The following is a 21,882-nucleotide window of genomic DNA, read 5'->3' on the forward strand; positions in this document are numbered from 1 at the left end:
GCAAATGTCTTATACAGGTGGATCATTTTTAATCTTTTATATGATCTCTTTACTGTACCTCTTCTGTGTTTAGATATGTTTAGATACACAAATACTTATCATTGTGCTACAATTGCTGACAATATTTAGTACAGTAACATGCTGTACAGGTTTGTAGCCTAGGAGCAGTAGGCTGTACCATACAGCTTAGGTATGTAGCAGGCTGTATCATGTAGGTTTGTGTAAGTTCACTCTATGATGTTTGCACAATGACAAAATTACCTAACAATACACATCTTAGAACGTATCCCTATCTTTAAGGGACATATGACTGTAATGGTAATAGTTTGCAAATGGCAGGAAAGAATGCAATGGATAAATGTATGCAAAATTATAGACATGCTTAGCTTTGGTAGTATGCAGTATGTAGTATAAGGTGATTTAAAAGGACTCTCTTTTGAATCACCAAGTTTCTATTGAGCACCTACCAAGCAAATGTCCTTTAGCCTTGTTGGGCCTGCAGTAGCAACCCGGTGGGCAGAGTTGCTGCATTATTAGAGATCCAGTTGCAGGCCGAGCCAGGAGTGAACAGAGAGCCATGGGAGATGGTACAGATGCTCTGGCATTGGTTTTGGTTCTGAGTTCTGTGAATTTTCAGGGGAGAGTCCACACTCCAGGAGAATGGCTATTTTGTGAAGCTTGTGGTATTTGTAGCAAGTATGAGTATGACTTCAACTTCACAAATTCATTTTCTTTAATTCAAATTAAACCAGGCTCTGAACCCTCCTCCCCTGCCTCCATCCTCAGATGGATTTATTCTACGGTATCATTGGTGCATTCCTCCCCACCCCCAATACCACGGCCACCATCATGACCACCCACCCACCCACACCACTGCCACCATGAGTGGGGGTTTAACGACAATCCAGCAGGCCTAGAAGGTGCCTAGAAAGGGGCCAGGCCTCTAATTATCAGTTCCTAAGTTTTCTGCCAATACCTGTATTATCCAAATATGCATAGACACTTGAGGCTTTGCATCCTCACAAAGTTCTTTGAGGAACTTAGCCAGTGCAGGGCACTGGTACTGGGTCAGCCTCCTGGAAGCACCATGAATCATCATGTCCCTCTGAGCTTTAGCCACCTCCCGGGGTGCTGCACAGGGAGGCCTGAATGTTCAGTCCTCACCCAACTCACAGCTGCACTCCTCTTCCTCCCCCTCATCTCCCAGCATCACCTCTCACCAGTGAGAACAAGGCAGGATCTCAAAGGCAAGATAAAACATGCCAGCAGCTTCCATCCTGTGCTTAGAGGATGGATAGGCGGGAACCCTAAAGGGCCTCACTAACTTGTTGAAATCCAGGAGAGGAGCAGGTGGAAGAAAAATACAGAGAACTCAATGCAAATTAATATATCAATCAATCATCCTGCCACTGATCATGGTGTCATTTACAGGCCATGCAGAGAGCAGCAGAGCATGGTAATGAAATTCTTGGAATCTTGGTTCTACCTCTTGCTAACCATGTGACCTTGCCCCAGTTTCCTAATAAGTAAACCAAAGATGGTAATCATAGCACACAGGCCCAGTGTTGCTGACGGATCAGATGAGTTAATACATGTACAGCACTCAGTACAATATTGAGATACAGTGACACTCGGCCAATGTTAGCTCTTATTATTATTATACTTTTTTTTTTTGAGACAGGGTTTCTCTCTGTTTCCCAGGCTGGAGTGCAGTGGTATGATCATAGCTCACTGTTGCCTCAACATCCCGGGCTCAAGCAATCTTCCTGTCTCAGCTTCCCAAGTAGCTAGGACTACAGGTATGCACCACCACACCTGGCTAATTTTTTTACTTTCTATTTTGTAAAGATGGAGTCTCACTATGTTGCCCAGGCTGTGTTATTGTTACTATATCTCTATTTCACAGGAGCAAATATTGACCCCTCTCATAGCACACATTCAGTACATTACTTCCACAAACAATATCTTCTCTTTTCTCAAGGCTGTCAATACACCCTTCTCCACAACCAGTAAGATCGGAAGATAAGGAAAGAGGGGATGAGGAAAGGAAGACTCATACTGCACTAAGCTTGCTGACCACAGTCATGAGCTCCAAACGCTTCCTGGCCAGACAGCTGGTACTCCCAGAAGAAGGGACTATTCTAGCTGTGATGCTGCTGCTAACAGAATGATTTTAGGAATCTTATGGGAAAAGGAGTGGGATGTGCTCTGTGCAGGGGAGCTCACCACCATTAGAGGTGTGTATCTTGCCAGTGGAAGGAGTCCTGGACTGGGAGTCGTCTCCCGACTCTTCATCTAGCTTTCTCTCTCAACTCTTTAAGTATCACTTCCTCAGAAGTCCTCTCTGCCCCCAATCTAAATTAGCTCTCACCTGTCCTTTTCTCTTATAGTTTCTTCTTTGCTCTCATTAGCCTTTACTCAACTTTCAATGACGGACATTTTGTGTGTTTATTTGTTCAGCGTCTTCTCTCCCAGTAGATTATTTAGCTGTAGAGGGCAGAGATTAAGTGTGTTTTATTGACCAAGTATAATCGCTTAGCTTTCACTTTTTAATCTGTTAAATGAGGATGGTAATACTGCTTTTGTCCACCTCACTGAGCTGTGAAATTAAAAATATAATACACAGGAAACTTCTTTGTAAATCATAGAACATGGCGCACATTGAATTATGCTTAGCGCCATGTCTGTTGGAACGTACATCACAAACTGAACACTTGTGAAATGAGCTCCTAGACAGATTAGCATTCTGTTAAATGAGATAATAGGGAAACATGCTCAGAACAGGACACACACTGTGAAAGCTCTTATTGTGTAAGGTCAAAAATAGCAGCCCCAACCTCTAAAAATACCATATCCATGGAGTCCACACGCAGTCGGCTGGAAAGAGTTAAATGGGAGCTCCCACAGCCAAAGATGTCTAAACACATGTGGGAGTGAGTAACCCAGCGCCAGTGTGTTCTGGAGCTGGGGGAGGTTTTGCAGGTCACTTTTCAAGCAAGATGTTCCTTTCCTACCAAGAGGCAAGGATGGTCAACATCTATCTTCCCCTGCTCCACGTCAGTGAGACTGCAGAGGGATGGAAGACGATTCCAGAAAAATGCCTGCTGCTGCCAGCATTTCACAGACAGCAAATGGGAGGAGGGTGAAACTCCTTAAATTCAAAAATTACACAGATATGTGCATTACTATATGTGGAACCGGGAGAGCTGGAGCTGGAGAGATACAGTTGATGAATACCCCAGTGTTGGGCTGACTCCTCTGCTTTTCATAGACAAACCAGAAACATGAAATTATCCATCCTGATGGCCAGTGTGGTGTGGGAATCACAGGCTGGGACCCACAGACCAATGGTGCTAACCAGGAAGATAAAAAGCAAAAGATCAGATTGGACACTGATGGGTCTTGACTCTTTATCCAATTTGCCAGTCTGTGTCTTTTAATTGGAGCATTTAGCCCATTTACATTTAAGATTAATATTGTTATGTGTTTAGGTTAATATTGTTATGTGTGAATTTGACCACATTATGATGTTAGCTGGTTATTTTGCTCATTAGTTTATGCAGTTACTTCCTAGCCTCGATGGTCTTTACAATTTGGCATGTTTTTGCAGTGGCTGGTACCGGTTGTTCCTCTTCATGTTTAGTGCTTCCTTCAGGAGCTCTTGTAAGGCAGGCCTGGTGGTGACAAAATCACTCAGCATTTGCTTGTCTGTAAAGGATTTTATTTCTCCCTCACTTATGAAGCTTAGTTTGGCTGGATATGAAATTCTGGGTTGAAAATTCTTTTCTTTAAGAATGTTGAATAGGCCCCCACTCTCTTCTGGCTTGTAGAGTTTCTGCCGAGAGATCTGCTGTTAGTCTGATGGGCTTCCCTTTGTGGGTAACTTGACCTTTCTCTCTGGCTGCCCTTAACATTTTTCCCTTCATTTCAACTTGGTGAATCTGACAATTATGTTCTTGGAGTTGCTCTTCTCGAGGAGTATCTTTGTGGCATTCTCTGTATTTCCTCAATTTGAATGTTGGCCTGCCTTGCTTGGTTGGGGAAGTTCTCCTGGATAATATCCTGAAGAGTGTTTTCCAACTTGGTTCCATTCTCCCCGTCACTTTCAGGTACACCAATCAGACGTAGATTTGGTCTTTTCTCATAGTCCCATATTTCTTGGAGGCTTTGTTCGTTTCTTTTTATTCTTTTTTCTCTAAACTTCTCTTCTCACTTTATTTCATTCATTTGATCTCCCATCTCTGATACCCTCTCTTCCAGTTGATTGAATCGGCTACTGAAGCTTGTGCATTTGTCACGTAGTTCTTGTGCCACGGTTTTCAGCTCCATCAGGTCATTTAAGGACTTCTCTACAATGAGAACACTTGGACACAGGAAGGGGAACATCACACACTGGGGCCTGTTGTGGGGTGAGGGGAGGGGGGAGGGATAGCATTAGGAGATATACCTAATGTAAATGATGAGTTAATGGGTGCAGCACACCAACATGGCACATGTATACATATGTAACAAAACTGTACGTTGTGCACATGTACCCTAGAACTTAAAGTATAATAATAAAAAAAAGAAAAAAAAAGAAAAATATCAGATTGGACCAAAACAGACACATTTTCTTCACTACTCCATTCTCTGGTTTTGTCCTATTTCTTAGGGAGGCAGGATAAGGTGTTGGCACCCTAACTGCAGTGGGTGTTCCTTGTTGTTCAATGTGCGTATACTTACAGTTTAATGACTCCTTGGTAAGCTCTGTGTGATCTGCAGGTTTTAGGGTGTCCATGGTTCTCCAAGGACACCAGATTCTCTGTGGCAGAGGACAGCCTCATTTTTCCCAGGCCCTCAGCCCAGGCCTAAGCAAGGCTTGACGTTGTCTTTATACAGTAGTGCCTGCCTTGAACAGAAACAAAGGTGAGCAATGGGTATAGAATACGTAAGGCAGCAGGAAAAGCCGGGATAGGTAACTGATCAAAGGAAATAGAAATAGGCCTTGGGAAGGGGGCAGGCAGGTGGGACCCCTCAGGGACCTGAGAGGGACAAAGCGCCATGGCAGCTGCAAGTGAAGATGGGAACACAGACCCAGGCTGAGAACATGGAGAGGCAAAGGTCCCACGTGATGACACAGGAGGAGATGCGCTGGTGGCCACACATTTCAGGGAGGTGAGTATGAAGAAGAGGAGTACAAACCTGTCAAAATTTTATTTTTAATCTTTTTTTTTTTTTTTTTTTTTTTGAGACGAAGTCTCGCTCTTGTCCCCCAGGCTGGAGTGCAATGGTGCGATCTCGGCTCACTGCAACCTCCGCCTCCCAGGTTCAAGCGATTCTCCTGCCTTAGCCTCCCAAGCAGCTGAGATTACAGGCGCCTGCCACCAGGCCCGGCTAATTTTTGTATCTTTTTTTTTTTAGTAGAGATGGGATTTCACCATATTGGCCAGGCTTATTTTTAATCTTAATTCATTAAATGAATGATTGCTACCAGTGTAATTGTTTTATTTTAGGCCTGGAAAAATGGAGGTTAACTTCATTGTCATCTGTCATGGAACTGTGCCCCCAAAAGGAGGCGTCTCTCAGGCCAGGTACTGTAGGAGTCCGCCCCCTGCTCCATCTGTATTTTTTCCACTCACAGTCCACCTGGCATGAGAAAGGTGTTGGGATAAAGGTGAGCCCAGGGCACTGTGGGTGCCTCCGAGAGAATCTGAGCTGCGGGAGTCAGGGTCCTTTGAGAGCCTGCCATTAATATGGAGGGGGAAAGCCAGGGCTAGGCTACGATGGGTGCTATGGGGGGACCAGGCCTGTGCTCTGTACATGAGGGTGAAGGGGGAGAAGGAAGCAGCCCAGAGAGGACCCGGAGCAGGGCAAACACAGATGGAGAAGCTGAGGGCAAGGAGGGGAATGACGTGGGACCTCACCCGTTGTCGGGGGCAGGCTCTGCTCTCTAGGAACAGGTAACGCAGTCACTCAGAGAACAGTCACTACTTGCCCTGCCCTCCTGAGTCCCGGGAGGAAAGTGCTCGCCCGCTCCTGACCTGTGACACGCTCACTGCGAAGGCAGGTATTAGAAGAGTCCCATGAAAGTAAACAGGGTATTAAAACGGATCCTTAAAAAGGAAAGTGCAGGCTGAAAGTTGGTAGTGTGGGAGGTAGAGGGTGTGTGTTCTTGTGCAGAGGAGCGTGGGGTTTGCAGAGGAGACAGGGGAGCTTTGTGTACCCGGAGCAATGAACAAGCGGCGACTTCTCTACCCCTCAGGGTGGCTCCACGGTCCCAGCGACATGCAGGGGCTCCTCTTCTCCACTCTTCTGCTTGCTGGCTTGGCACAGGTAAGTCCTCTCCCCTGACTCTTTCCCTTCCGGAGACTACAGCCATCCTTAGTTCTTCAGGCCCAAAACTAAACAAAATGAAGATGGAGGAAGAGGGAGGATCAATGGCTTGTGGAATTACTTCATAAGAAATAGGAAGCCATTTTTCTTTCCAAATAAAGTTCTGTGTTCGTTCATGAGCTTCATGAAAGAAATGTAAAACATTTCTCCCTTTCAGGTAATGGCACCGAAGCCTCCTTTCGCTATGTTTGAACAGCCCCACGCTTTCCTATATATTTTTGTAGCAGAGCCTAAGGCACAGCCTGGCACAGTGCGGGAAACAGTGTCTCTCCATGCCAGCTCCAGGCGGAGGCTCAGCTTTCCACTGCTGTTTGCAAAATGTGCAAAGAGCCCCTGGAAAAAAGAATTTTGACAGCGACTTTTTCCAGTTAAGCCTGTCCTTGTTTGAAAGGGGCACTTTGAAATAAACATTTACATTTTTAAAACATTCTCTTACTTTGTCTTTTCTCAGTCCATGTGTTTCTCACTTCCTGAAAGGGAAGCAGTCCATGGAGGCTTGGAAATATTTCAAGCAACAGACCAAAGGGAAGTGTAACTTACTATGAGCAGTTCATTGCCTTAGTCTTTTTAAATAAGAAGATGAAAACAAGGTGACTTAATTGTTGATTTATTTACACGGTAGACAGGAGACAGAGCTTTTGAAATCTGGTGATTTAGAAAACATGGGTGTGTCTGTGAGTTAGTAGTTGATTGGGGCCATAAGTAGTAGATATATCTTAGAAAACAAGGAATTGGAAATTGTTATACCATATAGAGAGAGATTTACGATTTCAAAAGAATCATGCAAGAATGTCAGTGGTCCGGGTCATTGCTGCCCTGTCTGTGTGTCTCCTATTCCACTGTTCTTGAGAAAAAGCCTGTCATTGTGGATGGAGAGCAGCTAGATGTTCTTAGACAGCAAGTATTCCAACACAGAGAGATGTGTAAAAAATAAAGAACAACAAACACAGAAAGGTGTTACACACAGAGCGGTGAGAATGGATTATTTTGTGCTTAACTTTGCTTTTATGAATTCATAAATTCACGAAGTATCTGATAATACCTAGCATTTACTGAATATCTGCTATATGCCAAATACTGTGCTGGGTGCTTTATTTATTTATTTATTTATTTATTTATTTATTTAAAGACAGAGCCTTGCTCTGTCGTTCCAGGCTGGAGTGCAGTGGTGCAGTCTCGGATCACTGCAACCTCCACCTCCTGGGTTCAAGTGATTGTTGCCCCTCAGCCTCCCAAGTAGCTGGGATTACAGGCCTGCACCACCATGCCCGGCCAATTTTTGTATTTTAGTAGAGATAGGGTTTTGCCCTGTTGGCCAAGCTGGTCTCGAACTCCTGACCTCAAGTGATCCGCTCATCTTGGCCTCCCAAAGTGTTGGGATTACAGGTGTGAGCCACCACCTCTGGCCCAAGGGTGCTTTAGTTATTATCTTAATTATCAAAACAACTTTACAAGGTAGGCATTATTAATCCCATATTACAGAGGAGATCAAATGATGGGAAGTTCTGTAAGATCACAGAACTATCGCAAAGCTCGGATCTGTAGTCAAAATGCTTATTCTTTCTATTGCACCATTCTAGTGACACTTGTTGTCTTGAAATTTTGCTGTTGAAAACAATCAAAATATGCCTGAGGAAAAGAGAAAAATACAAGATTCTTTATATTTACCCACATATTGACTATGTCCAGGCCTCTTCATTTCTTCCTGTATTTCTAAGTTACTATCATAACAGATCTTCAGACTGAAGATCCTCCTTTAGTATTTCTTGTGAGGCGGATCGGCTAGCAACAATTTCTCTTAGGTTTTGTTTACCCAGAAACGGTTTTATTTCACCTTCATCTTTGAAAGATAGTTTCACTGGCTATATAATTCTGGGTTGACAGGATTTTTTTTTTTTTTCCCATTTAACATTGTCTCTGGGCATCTTGTCCTTCTCCATCTCTCCCTCCTCCTCCTTCTTTTAATGAGTAGTCAGATCTCGTTTTACTGTGCTTCTGTATGTAATGCTTCCCCCTTTTTTCAGTCTACTGTTATGATTTTCTTTCTTTATTTTGAGACAGAGATTTTCTTTCTTTATTTTGAACCTCTGATGCCCAGGCTGGAGTGCAGTGGTGCGTCTCAGCTCACTGCAACCTCTGCCTCCTGGGTTCAAGTGATTCTCCTGTCTCAGCCTCCCAAGTACCTGGGACTACAGGTGCACGTCACCACACCTGGTATGTTTTTGTATTTTTAGTAGAGATGGGGTTTCGCCATGTTGGCCAGGCTGGTCTTGAACTCCCCACCTCAAGTGATCCACCTGCCTTGGCCTCCCAAAGTGCTGGGATCACAGGCTATTTCAGCTTCATTTTTGAAAGATAGTTTCACTGGCCATATAATTCTGGGTTGACAGGTTGTTTTTCTTTTTCCTTTCAACATTGTCTTTGGGCATTTCTCCATCTCTTCCTCCTCCTCTGTCTTTTGATGAGAAGTCAGATCTCATTTTTAACGTAATTCAGTATGTAATGCTTTTCTCAGTCTACTGTTAAGATTTTCTCTTTATCCTTGGATTTCAACAGTGTTACCTTTTGACCTGAGATTATCTGGAAATGCTTCAAAATTGGAAAGATAAAGAGGCATCCAGGGGGCAGTTTTGGGAATGTGCATTTCATTAGAAAGAACAGAAGAAAGACAGGGAGGAGAAAACCAACCCGGGGAGTCCCGCAAATGGCTAGGCGTGGAAGGAGAGTGTGTGAGAGCTAAAGCTCAAGAGGTAGGCAGGAGATGGCTTTGGATACCTGGCTCAGAAGTTTAGGCTGCACAGTATAGACTGTGGGGAACCCCTCATGGGCTTTAAGGAGAGGAGTAATACAAGCAGACATGTTCTTTAAAGAGATTCCTCCAGTGGCAATGTAGTAGATGCACTTGAAAAGTCATTCTGGAGGGAGGAAGGTCAGTCAGGAACTCGTAGTTGTGATGCTTACTTAGTAGCAATGAAATGGGGAAGAGCGTCTAGTTCTGGGAAGACAGGGACAACAGAATACATAGGAGAGGTCACTGAATGGCCATAGGAGGTGAGAAAGAGGAAGACAACCTAGATGAATCCAGCTTCCTGACTCCAAACTTTGAAGAGTGAAAAATGATGACTTTTGGTCTTGAGTATTTCCTGGAGGACATTTGGGTGGAGATGTCCAGTAGGTAGTTAGCTCATGGATCTAGGGCTCAGTGGAGAAGTCCAGGCTGGAAATTTAGTTTTGAAACTTGCATAGGATGAAAACTGAAGGCAAGGGTCTGGGTGAGATTGTCAAGATACAGTGTAGAATGAGGCAAGCAATACATTAAAGCTATGAAACACCAATAGGCCTAAATCTAAGTCAAATTCAGGGTAACAGGAGCTTGCGGAGGAGGTTGAGAAAGTATGTTGAAAAGTAAGGGGAGGATTGGGGGGACCAGATGTAATGAAATCCAAGGTAGAGGAGAGTCAAATGCCTTAGAGAGGTGGGGCAAGAGGAGGACTGAAGAGATTTCACGGATGTGAGACCAGCAAAGAGGCCACTGAACCTGGCATCCTGGATCACTGGTGGCTATAGCTGAACCTGTGCAAAATTGAGAAGTAGGCAAAATTTTTTTAAGTTTAAATTTTTATTAGGATTCTAGCTTCACTATTTCTACTCCCTTCTGCACTTTGGTGTTTCCTTTTCCCCTGCTCCTTCTCCAGAAGCCCAGCAGTGTCCTATCCTCCCCATCAAAACCCATTCTCATGTTGTGCATGCAACTTTTGAATTGCAGCTGAAATGTTACTCTTTACTGGGGCATGTGTGTTTTACCAGTGGTAAGAAAAAAAGGCTGAGGGTTTAATATTAGGTGGAATTTCATGCAGATACTTCTAAATGTAGAGTTTTTGAGCTGCGAATGGACTTAGATCTAGGAATCAGTTCAACAGCCCCTGGTTCCATCAAATAAACATTAAGAGCTATTTACACAAGCGAATTGCCAGGCACTGTGCTAGGTGCTGGTGGTATACTCACAAACAAACCACAAGCACCTGAGGTTGGGTGGCTTTATGGCTAGTGGAAGAGATGGGCACTTACTTACATGGGTAATTTCAGTTTAAAAATGTGTGCAAGGCAGGGAAGTTACAGGAACCTTTCTGGAAAAGATGATACTGAAACAGAACCTTGAAGGATAACTAGATGAAGAAGGAGCTGGGTCTAGGCAGAATGTCCCAGGCAGGAGGAACAGCATCACATATGCAGGGAACCGCAGGCACTTTAACTTTCTGGAACCTAATGCATACAAGAACTGCAAGACATCAGGAGGGCCCTGAATGCTGTGCATAAGTGCTTTCACCTTTCCTGTAGGTCAGACACTTTCAGGTGTGAAGGATGAGGGAGAGGAAGAAATCCAGATGGTTTTCAGCTTCCTGACTAGGGGACCTGAGTGGATGGTGATGCCATTCACTAAAATGGGAACTGCTAGTTGAGGAGTAGTTTGTCAGGGGGAGGGTACTTGTAGAACCCCAGAGTGCATATGTCCAGTAGCAACTAATAAGTTGTAAGCTTAAGGGATGAGGTCTAGGCTGGAGAAATAGATGCAGAGATTTGGTGATTTGTTCTGTATCAAAGCTGGGTTGCAGTGTGATTTGGACTAGGAAAGGAAGGAGGGTAAGTGTTGAGCGCTTAGGCTCTGGAACCTGCCTGCCTGATTTAAATAATTCTTCTACCACTTACTTGATATGTCACACAGGACAACTTAAATAATTTGAGTCTCAGAGTCCTCATTTACAAAATGGAGTATACGGTTTCCTGTTGCTGCTGTAAGAAATCACCAACTTGAACGGCTTAAAACAACATGATTATCTATAGTTCTGGACATCTGATGTCCAAAAATGGGTCTTACAGGGCTAAAATCAAGCGTTGGCAGGACTGCCTCCCTTCTGAAGGTGGCAGGAGAGAATCCATTCTTTGCCTGTTCCAGCTTTTAAAGGCTGTCTGGCTTCCTTGGACCATGACCCATTTCAGCAACAGCATCACTCCTACCTCTGCTTCTGCCATCACATCTTCTCTGACATGCCTGCCTCCTTCCCCAGTGGACCCAATGTACTTGCGATTACCTTGGGCCCACCTGGATAATCGAGAGTGATAACCTCAAAATTCTTAAGTTGACCACATATGCAAAAATCCCCTTCAATGTTTTAGGTAACATATAAGCACAGACTCCAGGGATCAGGACATGGACATCTTTGAGGGGACAATTATCTGCCTATCACATGGTATAATCACCACTGCACACTGTTGCTATGAAGTTTGATTGAAATAACCAAGTAAAGTGATTTATAAAGATGGCAGTCATCAAGACAGACATTAGGCAAAGACCTTGCTTTCGAGATGCTCACATTCTTGGTGCAGGTATCAGAAAGTAAACAACTGAAATGCATAGGTAATAAGAAAGGTGGTAAACTCTACGGCGAAAGGACTGGGATAGGGTGACCTTTCACAAAGAGTGGTCAAAGAGGGCCTCACTGAGAAATTTGAGCACAGACCTAAAGATAGTAAAAGAGTGAGCCATGAAGATACCTAGGGGCAGAGTGTGCTTGGAGTCAGAGAACAAGGACACTGGTGTGGCTGGTGTGGAGGCAGCAAGGGGGTGAGTGGCAGTGGGCAAAGTAATATGGGGAGGGGGGACCACAGGATGCAGGGCCATGGTGGCATTTTGAATTTTACATTGAAATGGGAGGCCATGAGGAAGTCACTCCATATGAGCAAAGAGTGATATGAACTGGCTTATTTTAAAAGAATCATTTTGGATGTCAAGTGGACAAAGGACCAAGCAAGGTGAACACTCAGGAGGCTATTGTAATCATCCAAGTGAACAATGGTGACTTGGATTATGATGGTAACAGAGAGGGTATGAATAAATGATCAGGGTGGGTATTTTTAAAGGTGTAATAAACAGGGTTTACTGATGGAATTAGATGTAAAATGTGAAAGAGAAGAGTCAAGCATGATCCGATCTCAAGGTATTTTGGAAATATATTGGCATTTGCTCAAATAGGGAAGTGTGTGGAAGAGCACATTGGAGGAGGAAGCTTGGGAGCTTGTTTTTGGTCATATTAAATGTGCTATACCTATTAAACATCGAAGTGGAGATGTTAAGTAGGCAGTTTGAGTCTGAGTTCAGAAGAGGGGTATGAGTCGGAGATAAGAGATACAGTGAGGGAAGATACTTTAGAGGCCTTATCCATGGGGCTCTGAGGTTTACAGATTAAGAGGATGAGAAGAAACTGACAAAGGAGAGTGAGAAGGAGCAGTCAGTTACAAAGGAGGAATAAGAGTGGAATAAGAGGAATAAGAGCCTCCAAGAGTCTTGGAGGCTGAGTGAAGAATAGTTTAAGGAGAGTAATTGTGTCAATTGCTGATAGGTGTAATTATAATGATTATAACTCACCACTCTGTATACTACCTGTTTGGGGGAAATCTTCTATTCCTGTTACACTATTACATAGAGAAGCTATTTCTAACATCACCTTTATTATCAAATGAAGTTCTGCTGCAGGGCACAGGGCACTGGACCATTAGATACAACACCCAAAGGAAGGCCTGGAGAAGTGTCAGACGCACCTCAGCGTAAACAGTTTTGTCACTGGCCCTGCAAATGCCCTCATCAGAAGCCCCGTTGCCCTCCTGGAGTGAGCCTGGTGAGAGATGGCTGTGGATGCTGTAAAATCTGTGCCAAGCAACCAGGGGAAATCTGCAATGAAGCTGACCTCTGTGACCCACACAAAGGGCTGTATTGTGACTACTCAGTAGACAGGCCTAGGTACGAGACTGGAGTGTGTGCATGTAAGTTCTTCTTCTGGACTTGCTGGAAAAGGTTGAGTCTAGACAGAATTTTTTTTTTCCTGCAATTGTTAGCTTGGAGTGATCAGCTTAGTTTGGCTAAATATGAGGTGGGTTTAGTTTTCATATTCCAGTGGGACTGGCTCCATTGTATTGGATACTATGTGAAATTAGCGGATGCTTACACACATTCAGAAACCCATTATTTTCATTGTATTGAGGTGACCTTGCAGTTCTTCTCAGGTAATTGCTTTTAACGATAGAAAATAAAAGGAATTATCTAGAGTCTGACTTCTTAAAGTGCTACAAAATGACAGCTCTTGTTAATACTGTCAAAAACAATCCGAATTCAGCCTCTTGAAAGTAACAAAAAATGATCTCCTTAAAAATATTAGAATGTATACGCAGTATTCAGACATATAACTTTAACCTCAGCTTTCCCGACTAATGACCAAGTTGCTGTGCTTTTTACTTCAGCAGATTTGTAAAAAAAGAAGGTGAGGTCACCCCAAACCACAACCTGACCCTCAGCCTTATGTGACTAAGCTCTGGAGACTGATTCAGACCATCTGAACATTGACACTAATTCAGGGTGCCAAATTATTTAGGATTAAAAAAAATAAAATTTACAAGGGAAGAGAAACACTCATGTCACCTGGGCAGTTTAGTCTGTCTGTAGAAAAGTCAAAGTAGGAAGGCAAATTACTATCAGAAGTTTGGTTATGAGCCACGGAATGAGAGCCTATCTTTGGAGTCAGGCTGAATGTGTAGAGCGCTCAAGCTTGATAGGCTGAAGCCCCTGCCAGCACTGTATTGTATGGTTAAAAATGTGGGATCTAGGTTCAAGTCCTGACTGCTCTGCTAACTGAATACACTTGATCAAGTTGTTTATTCTCTGTGTGCCTCCGTTACATAATATGTACTTCCTAGCTTATAGAGTTGCTGGGAGGATCAAATAAAATAATGACATAAAACACCTAGCACAATAGCTGGTATTCAGTAGGCTCTCAAAAATGTTATTTATTGGAATCCTATAACGAAAACATGACCTATCAAATAAATGTGGCATTCAGGACACTCATTTTTCCGAAGCTGGGCAGGTTATTTCATTAACCCAACAAACACTTAGTGACCATCCACTACAGAGCCAAGCACTGTGGCCAGCAACTGAGGACATGACAGGAAAAACAAGAGATACAGGCCTTGGCCTCAGAGAATGAAATAGTAAGGTGTCAGACCTTTCCGTAAGTAATTTCACACAAAATGTGATGAGACTTTTAACAGGGCATAGCCACGAGGATAGGAATGGGGATAATCTATAACTAGGGCCCCAAACTATGACCTGAGAGTCAAATCTAGCCAACAGCCTGTTTTTGTAAATGATGCTTTATTGGAACATGGTACATTAATGTAGAGTCTATGGCTGCTTTGCAATGGCAGAGTCAGTAGTTTTGACCAAACACTCTCTGGCTTGCAAAGGCTAAGATATTTTCTAATTGGCTTTTTTCAGAAAACCTGATGATCCCTGATCAAGAGCAATATTTTAAAAGCTTTTTGATCTGCGGACCCCTTTATAGTCTTAGAAATTACCCCTTTATACTCTTAGAAATTATTGAGGACCTAAGAGATTTTATGTGGGTTTTATCCATTGATATTTGATGGATTAGAAATTTAGAAATATTTATTCATTTAAAAAGAATAAACCCATTGCAGATTAATAAGAATAACGTTTTTATGAAAAAACATATAACTTATTTTCCAAAGAAAAATTTAGTAAAAGAGTGTCATTGTTTTACATTTTTTGCAAATCTCTCTAGTGTCTAGCTCAATAGAAGATAGCTAGAGTCACACATTTGCTGCTTCTTTCAGTCTGTTACTATGTGTTTTCCTGGTTGAAATATGTGAAGAAAATCTGGCATCACACAGATATGTAATTTGAAAAGGGAGGAATATTTTAACAGGCTTTTCAGATCATTGTGTATATACTTTTACGTTTATTGATATTATATTAAAACTTGGCAAGTGACAGTGTCTTAAAAATTAGCTGCATCATGGAATCTGAAACCACATCAATGAACTTTCAACTCTGTGACATTAAAATGCATTGGTCTATCCAAGACCCATTTGGAATAGATCTTTTACTCATGCATAATTTTGCCATTCTATGCATTGTTCATTTGGAAAATATGTTTACTGTGTTGTAGAGATGTTCAAAATATTGATACACTTAATTATGTAATATCTTTAAAAATCACATTAATATCATCCTCACCAGAAAAGTCTACATATTGGATAAATATAAAGTTTTCAGTGATGGATACAAGTTTTCCAAAATTCTAATTTTTCCTTGAAATCTTGAATTCTCTCATCGGCAAAAAACGCTGTCACAATTGTTTTCCTTGAAGTGACAGGCTCAGTTTGCTCATTTTCAAAGAAAAGTTTCCAAAATACACAAGTCTGAATAACCAGTTATCATCAGTCATTTCTTCAAGTAAAATTCCCACTAAAAAAGTGGTTAGCTCAGCTCACAACTTTACCAATGACATAGTTCCTTAAGTTTTCCTGAGACAGCCATTTGCTGAAGTTTCAAGACAGCTATTGCACTAAAATATTCTATGTATATTTCCTATTTTGTCACATAGAATATTAAAGAGACCTGTATTTGATGATTAACATTTAATAAAATTAATACTTTTTGCTGTGCCATCAAGGACATTCTTAGGTAAAACTCCCACCACCCCTTTTAAAGTATAAATACCTGGCAAGGAAAAATACAAGATTACCTCTACAGTTTGATTCATGCCAAGGCACCAGCAGTTCAGTTTTAGCCACAGTTGCTTTTGTAGCACCAGTGCAAATACCAACACAGTGAAAAAGGCCAGCCACATCTTAGTATTTGGAAAAGAGTTTTGACCTTTTCCAGATCCCCTAAAAGTGTCTCAGGTACTGCCAAGGGATTAGAGGACCACACTTGTGGAACAGCCGATCCAGAAGGTCAAGAATACCCCTCAGAGGAAGGAAAACTCTCCTGCAATCTCTTAACAAAAACCTTGCAGTTCTGTAGTTAACTAACATATAGTTTCTTCAGACATTCATTTATCCTGTCTTCCTAAGACTATATCCTAGCCTATTTGTTGGATGTCTGAGAAAACCTGTCTCACTAGGCATCAGCCTATCTCAGATTTTTTATCAACCGCTATACTTATGGTGATTTTATAGGGTCTTTACTTGGTCTTAATTCTGGAAGTGACCATGTGGGGTTTATAGCCTGCAGTATAATAAAAATGCCTCACTTTAGAAACCTTTCTACAGATGTCCTGTGAAGGAGGTTCCAAATGGAACCTAAGAGGTTGAGAGCTATACTTCATACAGGAGATAATCCATTTCTTCTTAGGTTTATAATTGGAGGTCTAGACTGTCACAGGTTATGGCTTCTTTGGCAATTTTGCTCTTTTCTCGTTTCAGACCTTGTAGCTGTTGGATGCGAGTTCAACCGGGTACATTATCATAATGGCCAAGTGTTTCAGCCCAACCCCTTGTTTAGCTGCCTCTGTGTGAGTGGGGCCATTGGATGCACACCTCTGCTCATACCAAAGCTGGCTGGCAGTCACTGCTCTGGAGCTAAAGGTGGAAAGAAGTCTGATCAGTCAAACTGTAGCCTGGAACCATTACTACAGCAGCTTTCAACAAGCTACAAAACAATGCCAGGTGCTCAGAAGTAGAGCTATTTTTCATGTATGACCTTGGTGGTATTCCTTCATGTTCCTTCTATGTACCATAGGTACTCAGTAAGTACTTATTGATTGGTGGTCAGATTGAGATATAGTTTGAGTGTATCATTTTACTCAATCTTTGCCTCAGACAGGGATAAATATCTGAAAAGGAAATTTTATAATGTTTTAGAATTTTCTGGTAAAACATTTAAAAACATTTTTAAAAGATCTACTAAGTCAGGAAGCTCTTCTAAAATCTTACACCTCTGCTTATTCCTAACCTCTTCTTAGGAAAATTGACCAAATATTGTTTACATATACCCTAGAACAACTTATTTTTATTCTTCTATTATGGGCAAGAAGTTTGACCATTCACTTTCCCAAATTTTAAAAGGCAACATTTCTATGTGATACAGGCAGAAATGGGAGGCTACTGCTGAAAAATATTTAAGAACTGACACATATTTTGAACTTGTAAATATTATTTCTAAAAATAGAAATCTCATAGGAAGTCGTTTCACTCACTCTGAAATTGAAGCTCAATTGCTAATCTCTCTGTAAACACACACACACGCACGCACACACCCAGGCATTTTTAAGTAGGTTACCCATGTATCTATGTTCTCAGAAAAATGAAGTGTGATCCTTCATTACTCATCTTGTGTATCTGGCCACTTCAAACAGCTTAAGTATATTTATAAACCTTGTATTCTGGTCTGCTCTAAGTTAGCATTTTATTTAAGCATCAGCATATTTTGGGAACAGGAGTTTCGAAACCACCAGCAAATAACGTATAGAGGAGGAAGGACCCAAAAGGGGCACCATCGAAGTCTGGTTCTTGTTCACATCTCTGTGTTCTCATCCAGAAATCAAGAATGCCTTTTTCTTAAAGTTTAGAGCTTAATGAGAGTTTCCATGGAAATGAAGAATACTTGTATATGTTAACAACTCCTAAGTTCACTTTTATTAAGTGGATATTTAATAAAGGCAACTATAAGCAGAGAAATGAGTTTAGATACTTAAAAGCTAACTCGATGAAAGGAACATCCTCAGCAACTCCAGTTTCGTCAGTAAATTAGAAAAAAAATTTACCAGGTTGTGGTGAATTTCCATTTACTATACATGTTCAGTTGACAGGATGACACTGTTAATGCTCTAAAACCTCTGGAATTATAAGCTATGTCCTTATTTTTTTTTTCAAAAATTACAGAACAGTTGGTTTTATGCATTGGATTTTAGTGATTCAATATAAGGGTCTTAGAACCCACACATAAACTTCCCTGGAAAGACTACCTTAGAGCAGCTTTCCACAAGTGAAGCCCTTCGGATCAAGTTCAAGTTGGTCTCATTTTAGAAGTTAGAGCAGTTAAGTGGGTTCACTTTGACCTTGGCTGGGAGAGGCATCAGATAGTCAGTCTTAGTAGTTAGTGCTTTGTCAGGTAAAACAAGAAAATCTCCTGAAGTGTTCTCTGGTATTTATGATTTAGACCTAGATATGTTTCAAACGAAGTTTATGTTCAGTCTAATGTCTCTTCTTTGCTTAACTATGAAATTATATTTATGGCCCACACAGGAATTTGGCTTTTAAAATTAACCATAATGACAAAAACACATACTTTAAGGTATATTCGTGACAGTAATTTATAGTCTATGGTTGGAATCTAGCTTTTGCTAGGTCAGTATGAAGCATGCAATGACATAATGCCCTCATGCTTTTTTCAATGCTCACCAAACACTAAGCTTTGTTTAAAAAATCTCTTCTAGTTTTCTTGCTTTTTAATGAATGGTAAATTCCTGAACTACAGCTCTTGGTTTAACAAGCGGGATTACTGGTAACACGGTAATCTAACCTGCCTTTATTTATTGCAGATGTGTGCCAAGCTTCTAATCTGCTTCCTGCATTGAGGTCTTTAAACTGTTGTCTACCTTCCAGGTATCTTCACGTTTCTGCTTCCTCTCCTCAGTTCTATGTGCAATTGCAAGAGACTCTACTGTAATAACACTGAAAGCAGTGTCATAGTATCAGTTAAAATAGAGCACATACTTTAAAGAGACTATTTCCTATGAAGAAGGCTTTTTTTTTTTTTCTGGGTCTTTTTCGAGTTTTAAATTGATTTTTTTGAAGTAATATAGCCAGAATTTTGCTGTGCAGACTCAAATCACAACCGTACTCCCAAAGCATCCATTTCAAGGTGCACATTAACCTTAAGGAAATGCCTTGAGACAGTAAGTCAATATGTAGTTTGCTTAAAATGAGCCAAGGGCCTGTTTCATTTATAACAAGAAGCTCCCAGTGACCTTACATGGAAATGGGAGCATTATTAGACCCTCTTATATTCTCTCTTCCCCTCCTATTTCTCCTTAGCAGCAGACAGTGGAGGGGCTCTATCTACTCACTCACTGACCCATCTATTGATCCATCCATTGTTTTTTCATAAGTAATTTGAAATCTTAGCCAATTGGAGAGTAGTTTGGGCCTAAGAACATAGGGAGTGTGACAATTAAGTTGAATGAATGAAATTATACACTTGCAATGACTTTGTATATAAATGATTAGTTTAGTTCAGTGTAGTATTACTTAATCAGACAGTTTTCTAAAAGACTAGATTAAAACAAATGGAAGAAATCTGGTCTCACTGATAGTCTCATTCTCAAATATAATTTTTGTATTTTAGATTTTAACATATTATGAAAGTTAACATTAAGATCACACTGTTCTGATCAAATTCCCTAATTTTTATTTCAACGTCTGTTAGAAATGATGAGGCAAGAACAATGGAAAAGACAACTCAACAGGAACATAAGCTTAGGTTTAGTATTCAGAGGACAGGCAAAGCAGAAAAATGCAAATGAGTAAATCTTCTCAGTTTTTCAAAGATAAAGTATTTTTATTCCTTCTAAGAGACTGGACTGTAGTACTTGATTGAAAGTTAATTTTGGGGTTGGGAAAGAGGGAGATAGAATGATAGATTAGACCATCAGCTTCTTTTATTCTGAGTTATACAAAAATATTCAGATTTCTTAAACATTAAACATGATTAAAAATTATCTATTTATACAAGTACATTTATACGTATACATATGTACTTTTCTCCCTTCGTTATAGCTTATAGAAATCTCCCACTTATTTGGAAAAAAAAATGTCTTGTGCAAGCAACAAAGTGGACTCCCTGCTCCAGAACATGTGGGATGGGAATATCTAATAGGGTGACCAATGAAAACAGCAACTGTGAAATGAGAAAAGAGAAAAGACTGTGTTACATTCAGCCTTGTGACAGCAATATATTAAAGACAATAAAGGTAAAGTTTAAATATATTTAACTTAATTCAATATTAAGAGATTCCTGAAAAGTAAGAATGTGTGTGTTTTGGAGGGTGGGATGGTGTTTAGTTCTTAGAAAAATAAAACTATCTCATTATAATGCTTAAAGTCAAATTATTTCAGAGGAAAACAGGTATTAACTGCATGTTGTGGGGAAAATTTTACCAACCAGAGCAGATTCTAACTTCTTTTTTCTGTGTTAATGAATAGAAGATTTTGATTGCTACACTATAATTATGAAAACAGGTATTATGAACATCAGAGTAGAGAAGTCCTGATCTTAGTTATATATCATTAACTTGGAAGGAAGCCACACCATTTCCAAAATGCTCTATGCTTACATAGTAAACTTGCTAAAACACTACAATAAAATATTTACCCTAAGATTGCTTGGTATAACTAGAGCTGGTCCTACTTCTTGAACGAGGCAGGAAGTCTGTCTCAAAAAGGGTAATTTTTAGAAATGCTACACAATCCTTCTACCCCAAAGTTATTCTCTATCATATTAGCAAGTTGACAATTCAGTTTTAAAGAAAGATTAGGATAATTATTCATCTATGCATCCACGGAAAACTGTCTGGGCTGTGTTATGGAATTTGCTAAGTCTTAGATAAATATTTAATAAGACATGGCTCTTGATATCAAACAAAACAGAAGTTTTGTTTATTGTAAAATTGAGTCAAGAATAGATAGCAAAAAACATTGGGGAGTAGGTGCTATAATATGATGAAGAATAGAGAGGGCAGACCTCTGATAAGGGGATCTTAAAGGTAAAGAGAGTGCTGGAAATCACTACATAGCAACTTTTATTAATGCCTCCAAATAATTATATTCATACTATAAAATATTCTACATGTTGATTTTCAAAACTATTGTAATAAAATTTAAAGAATGACTTCATTTTATGTATCTTTCCAGATTCCCAAAGGAAAAACATGCCAACCTACTTTCCAACTCTCCAAAGCTGAAAAATTTGTCTTTTCTGGATGCTCAAGTACTCAGAGTTACAAACCCACTTTTTGTGGAATATGCTTGGATAAGAGATGCTGTATCCCTAATAAGTCTAAAATGATTACTATTCAATTTGATTGCCCAAATGAGGGGTCATTTAAATGGAAGATGCTGTGGATTACATCTTGTGTATGTCAGAGAAACTGCAGAGAACCTGGAGACATATTTTCTGAGCTCAAGATTCTGTAAAACCAAGCAAATGGGGGAAAAGTTAGTCAATCCTGTCATATAATAAAAAAATTAGTGAGTATAAAATGGTGGTAAATCTACTTTGTGTAAAACAGTATGAATGCCTATTCTCAGATCACTACATTTAAGGCATTAGAAGCTTTTAAAAAGTTATTCTAAAAATATACATAAAATTTGAAAAACTTAAAAATTGAACTCATTTCTAAAATATATCCTATAATTATATAACACACAGACATTTGGTACCATCTAAGCATTTTGTATATGAAAAAATTATGCAATTTACAAGAAAATATTTTACAAAATAATCTGGAATACTTGCTAAAGCTGTATAAAAAGCATACTAAATTTTAGGCTGGGCACAGTGGCTCATGCCTGTAATCCCAGCACTTTGGGAGGCCAAGGTGGGCAGATCATTTGAGGTCAGGAGTTTGAGACCAGCCTGGCCAACATGGTGAA

At 40.5% G+C, this 21,882-nt stretch overlaps 1 protein-coding gene across 1 annotated transcript; it reads left to right on the forward strand.

The window, feature by feature from the left end:
* Positions 1 to 6,210: 6,210 nt before the first annotated feature.
* CCN6 (cellular communication network factor 6) lies at positions 6,211 to 21,489 on the forward strand. The gene is made up of 5 exons (XM_032156970.2): positions 6,211 to 6,312; positions 12,894 to 13,191; positions 16,654 to 16,896; positions 20,008 to 20,201; positions 21,142 to 21,489. The coding sequence occupies exons 1-5, from the start codon at positions 6,211 to 6,213 to the stop codon at positions 21,421 to 21,423; spliced, it is 1,119 nt and encodes a 372-aa protein (XP_032012861.1). The 3' UTR covers positions 21,424 to 21,489.
* Positions 21,490 to 21,882: the final 393 nt, after the last annotated feature.

The sequence above is a fragment of the Hylobates moloch genome, unplaced genomic scaffold (genome assembly GCF_009828535.3).
Source record: "Hylobates moloch isolate HMO894 unplaced genomic scaffold, HMol_V3 SCAFFOLD_2, whole genome shotgun sequence".
NCBI classification, from domain to species: domain Eukaryota; kingdom Metazoa; phylum Chordata; class Mammalia; order Primates; family Hylobatidae; genus Hylobates; species Hylobates moloch.

Excerpts from the sequence above, each read along its gene's own strand:
- CCN6 (XM_032156970.2), top strand. The coding sequence starts at position 6,211 with ATGAACAAGCGGCGACTTCTCTACCCCTCAGGGTGGCTCCACGGTCCC. Across the intron at positions 13,192-16,653 it reads CGAGACTGGAGTGTGTGCAT|ACCTTGTAGCTGTTGGATGC; the intron begins GTAAGTTCTTCT and ends TTCTCGTTTCAG. Across the intron at positions 16,897-20,007 it reads AAGCTACAAAACAATGCCAG|CTTATAGAAATCTCCCACTT; the intron begins GTGCTCAGAAGT and ends CCTTCGTTATAG.